The 6115-nt window shown below is 45.8% G+C and overlaps 1 protein-coding gene across 1 annotated transcript; it reads right to left on the bottom strand.

Annotated features, from left to right (window-relative positions):
* Nucleotides 1-1131: 1131 nt before the first annotated feature.
* On the bottom strand, nucleotides 1132-2710 carry LOC139765146 (uncharacterized). Its single transcript, XM_071692339.1, has one exon. It carries the CDS (start codon nucleotides 2462-2464, stop codon nucleotides 1334-1336), a length of 1131 nt encoding a protein of 376 aa, XP_071548440.1. The 5' UTR covers nucleotides 2465-2710; the 3' UTR covers nucleotides 1132-1333.
* Between the last annotated feature and the right edge of the window lie 3405 nt (nucleotides 2711-6115).

Below are 6115 nucleotides of genomic sequence, written 5' to 3' on the forward strand. Positions count from 1 at the left end.
TGGTTGACATGTGTCTATACATATATACCTGCCGATCTTCGCATATCAGGGGAATATCTTGATCAAGCGCAAAATGATATATATATATATATATATATATATATATATAATTGTAAAGCATAAATTATCATAATATTCATTCGTGAGTAAATTATGATATTTATTCATGAGTTAATTATAATAATACTAATTCGAGTAAATCATAATATTCATTCATGAGTAAACTATGACAATATTCATGAGTAAATTATAATATTCATATATAAGTAAATTATGATAATATTCATTCATGAGTAAATTATGATAATATTCATTCGTGAGTAAATTATGATCGTATTCATTCATGAGTAAACTATGACAATATTCACGAGTAAATTATGATAATATTCATTCATGAGTAAAGTATGATAATATTCATTCATGAGTAAATTATGATAATATTCATTCGTGAGTATATTATGATCGTATTCATTCATGAGTAAACTATGACAATATTCACGAGTAAATTACGATAATATTCATTCATGAGTAAATCGTGATAATATTCATTCATGAGTAAATCATGATAATTTTCATTCATGAGTAAACTATGATAATATTCATTCATGAGTGAACTATTACAATATTTATAAGTAGATTACGATAATATTCATTCATGAGTAAATTATGATAATATTCATTCATGAGTAAATTATGATAATATTCATTCATGAGTAAACTACGATAATATTAATTCGTGAGTAAATCGTGATAATATTCATTCGTGAGTAAATCGTGATAATATTCATTCGTGAGTAAATCGTGATAATATTCATTCATGAGTAAATCGTGATAATATTCATTCGTGAGTAAATCGTGATAATATTCATTCGTGAGTAAATCGTGATAATATTCATTCATGAGTAAATCGTGATAATATTCATTCGTGAGTAAATCGTGATAATATTCATTCGTGAGTAAATCGTGATAATTTTCATACATGAGTAAGTTATGATAATATTCATTCATGAGTAATTTACGATAATATTCATTCGTGAGTAAATGATAATATTTATTCATGAGTAAATATTTTTTTCTTCAGAATAAATATCAGGAGATTTATCAATTTTCAGATTAGGATAAAAATAGATGTTTGTAATATCAAAGAATAATTTTAATAATAATAATAATAATAATAATAATGATAATAATAATTAATAATATATATAATATACACTATATACATTACTTTAGATGAGGTATATACACAGGAGGGAGAGAGGAATGGGCGGGCGTGGCACGGCTGTGGGCGGGACGGGCGGGCGTGACACGGCTGTGGGCGGGACGGGCGGCCTCACCTAGACATGGAGGAGAGCGGGAGGGTGGCGGGCGGCTGTAGTGTGCCGCCCACTGGTCGGCTGAAGCCCTGGGTCAGGATGGGCGGCATGAGGAGCCTGGAGAAGGGCTCCGGGTTGAGGGCGGCCAGCGGCAAGGCGGGCAGCGGGCTCGGGCGGCACGTGGGCGTGGGCGGCGGTGACTTGTCTCTGCCCATTATGGCGTCGATGGTGAAGGCGGGACGCGGGTGTGGGCGTGTCTGGGGCGGCGAGGCTGAGGCCGCCCCAAGGGGCTTGACGGGCGTAGGCGCCAAGACGCCGCCTCCCGTGCCGGGCGTGGGGCCACCTGTAGAAGGCGTGGGGCCGCCCACTGCGGGCGTGGGACCAGGACGCAGGTGTCGCAGGAAGTCCGGCTGGTGCGTGAGGGCGGCCGGGTGGTGAAGATGGGCGGGCGGCAGGTACGGGTGATGGGCGTAGGGCAGCGGGCGGGGCAGGAGGGTGGCATGCGGGCCCAGGAGGGCGGCGGCCGCGCCCTGCGGGTGGTGCGGGTGGAGGTATGGGTCGACCACGCCCGTGGCCAGGAGCGAGAAGACGTGCGGGTCAGTGAAGAAGTCCGGGGCGGGCTGCCGCTTGTACCGCTTGCGGCGCCGCAGGAAGGAGCCGTTATCAAACATGTCTATAGCGCCTGGGTCGAGCGTCCAGTAATTGCCCTTGCCGGGATTGCCTGGTTCGCGGGGCACCTTGATGAAACAATCGTTGAGTGAGAGGTTGTGTCTGATGGAGTTCTGCCAGGCCGGGAACTTGGCCTTATAGTAAGGGAAGCGGTTCATGATGAACTCACAAATCTCGCTCAGCGTCACACGCTTCTTGGCCGCCTGCAAGATGGCCATGGTGATCAGGGCGATGTACGAGTACGGTGGCTTCACCAACCCACCTCCGCCTCCGCCTCCGCCGGTCTTCCCGCCCTCCTCCTCCTCCTCCTGCTGGGGGCGGGGTTCCTCCTCCTCCTCCTCCTCCTCGCTCAAGTGGGCGGAGGGAGCGGGTGAGGAGGCGGCCGTGGCTGCGGTAGTAGCGCTGGCGGCGGCCACGACCACCAGCCCCGGGGAGAGACACTGGGCGGGGGTCATCATGTCCGCCTGACACACCGGCATGACGACGACGCCGCCACACTACGGTCGTCCTGCCCCACACACACACCCACACACCCACACCTCCTGCGACCCCCACACCTCCACCACACACCACTGTGGACCAGACCTGCGGCAGGAGCGGCGGCGGGGGAGAGGCTGCGGCGACGACGGGGCGTGCGGTGGTGGTGTGACGACGACTACTGCTGCTGGTGAGGGAGGAGGTGGTGGTGGTGGTGCTCCTCTCCTGCCGGGAGCCGCCGGGTAAATAATGATGACAAATGTCACGACCACACCACTTTTACCAGCCTCCATCCCGGGGGCCCTACCCTCCCTCACCCGCACGACCAATCACAACACAGGACCCCGCCGGGTCGCCCCGCCTCCGCAACACCCGAGCCAACCACGAGCCTCGCGGTGGAGAGTCTCTCCTCCCGTGGATCGCCCGGCCAATGAGCGTCCCCGGTGGGGATGGGCTCCTCCCCGCGGCGTGTGGAGGGCGTGGCCGCGGGTGAGTGGCGGGGATGATTAGATTTAGCCCCATCTGTTGTTTGCAGACAGAGCGACTCCATTTATCCATGAATTATTTGGTGGCGAAATGGGGCAAATCACTTTGAGGGATGAATAAAACCATTATCCCGGCTCCCTAAAGTGCCGCAACACAAAGACGCGCCATTTTACACAAAGCCGAGGTTGGCTGCGGACGGGGAGGGGGGGGGGGAGGGCAGCCGCGGGGCCAGGCCCGAGCCGCCCCCCCCGGTCACCCACGCCACACAATGAACACGCGGGAGAACACCACTCCCCCCCACGATGAACAAGTTAATGAACACCGACCTGGACGGTGAACAAGGCTTAGAACACCACCAGGTATAACAAACAACGGAGTGAACATCGCCCTAGACAATGAACAAAGCGAAGAACATCGCACAGAACTGTGGACGAGAAAGCGAATATCACCCGAAACATTGAACAAGACAATGAACACCTTCCTGAACACTGAACAAGACAATGAACACCTTCCTGAACACTGAATGAGACAATGAACACCTTCCTGAACACTGAACAAGACAATGAACACCTTCCTGAACACTGAACAAGACAATGAACACCTTCCTGAACACTGAACAAGACAATGAACACCTTCCTGAACACTGAACAAGACGATGAACACCTTCCTGAACACTGAACAAGACTGAACACCTTCCTGAACACTGAACAGCAAAGTATGTGTGGAACACGGCAATGAACAACCCACTGCATGATGAACTCACTGGACAGTTGAACGCGTTATGAACATCGGGGCTGACAGTGAACACCATACAGGGCTGTGAACAAGATAAACTATCAAACGATGAACACCACAATGACCAACTCAAACAAACAGTTATCAACACACCAAACAATGATCGCTACACCAAACAATGATCACCACACCAAACTATGATCACCACACCAAACAATGATCACCACACCAATGATCACCACACCAAACAATGATCACCACACCAAACTATGATCACCACACCAAACAATGATCACCACACCAAACAATGATCACCACACCAAACAATGATCACCACACCAAACAATGATCACCATACCAAACAATGATCACCACACCAAACAATGATCACCACACCAAACAATGATCACCATACCAAACAATAATCGCTACGTAGCCCCAAACTATGATCACCACACCAAACAATGATCACCACACCAAACAATGATCACCACACCAAACAATGATCACCACACCAAACTATGATCACCACACCAAACAATGATCACCACACCAAACAATGATCACCACACCAATGATCACTACATTAAATAATAATCGCCACATCAATGATCACCACACCAAACAATGATCACCACACCAAACAATGGTCACCACACCAAACAATGATCACTACATTAAATAATAATCGCCACATCAAACAATGATCACCACACCAAACAATGATCACCATACCAAACAATGATCAATACACCAAACAATGATCACAACACCAAACAATGATCACCACATTAAATAGTAATCGCCACAGTAAACAATAATCACCACACTAAACAATGATCGCCACACCAAACAATGATCACCACACTAAACAATGACCACTACACCAAACAATGATCGCCACACCAAACAATGATCACCACACTAAACAATGACCACTACACCAAACAATGATCGCCACACCAAACAATGATCACCACACTAAACAATGATCACTACACCAAACAATGATCGCCACACCAAACAATGATCACCACAACAAACAATGATCACCACACCAAACAATGATCACCACACCAAACAATGATCACCACACCAAACAATGATCACCACACCAAACAATGATCACCACACCAAACAATGATCACCACACCAAACAATGATCACCACACCAAACAATGATCACCACACCAAACAATGATCGCCACACCAAACAATGATCACCATACCAAACAATGATCACCATACCAAACAATGATCGCCACACCAAACAATGATCACCACACCAAACAATGATCGCTACACCAAACAATGATCACCACACCAAACAATGATCGCCACACCAAACAATGATCACCATACCAAACAATGATCACCATACCAAACAATGATCGCCACACCAAACAATGATCACCATACCAAACAATGATCACCATACCAAACAATGATCGCCACACCAAACAATGATCACCATACCAAACAATGATCACCATACCAAACAATGATCACCATACCAAACAATGATCACCACACCAAACAATGATCACCATACCAAACAATGATCATCACACCAAACAATGATCACACAAAACAATGATTGCTATACTATACAATGATCACCACACCAAACAATATTCACCACACAAAACAATGATCGCCACATTAAATAATAAACGCCTCACCAAACAATGATCACCACACCAAACAATGATCACACAAACAATGATCGCTATACTAAACAATGGTCACCACACCAAAAAATGATCACCACACCAAACGTCATCACACCAAACAATGATCACCACATTAAATAATAATCGCCACACTAAACAATGATCACCGCACCAATGATCACCACATCAAACAATGATCATCACACTACACAATGATCACCACATCAAACGATGATCACCACACTACACAATGATCACCACATCAAACAATGATCACCACACTACACAATGATCACCACATCAAACAATGATCACCACACTACACAATGATCACCACATCAAACAATGATCACCACACTACACAATGATCACCACATCAAACAATGATCACCACACTACACAATGATCACCACATCAAACAATGATCACCACATCAAACAATGATCACCACACTACACAATGATCACCACATCAAACAATGATCACCACACTACACAATGATCACCACATCAAACAATGATCACCACACTACACAATGATCACCACATCAAACAATGATCACCACACTACACAATGATCACCACATTAAATAATAATCGCCACACTACACAATGATCAATACACCAAACAATGATCACCATACCAATGTTTGCTACACCAAAAAAATGACCACCACACCAAACTATGATCACCACACCAAACAATGATCACCACACCCACACCAAACAATGACCACCACACCAAACAATGATCACCACA

This window comes from Panulirus ornatus, chromosome 53, assembly GCF_036320965.1.
Source record: "Panulirus ornatus isolate Po-2019 chromosome 53, ASM3632096v1, whole genome shotgun sequence".
Taxonomy (NCBI): Eukaryota; Metazoa; Arthropoda; class Malacostraca; order Decapoda; family Palinuridae; genus Panulirus; species Panulirus ornatus.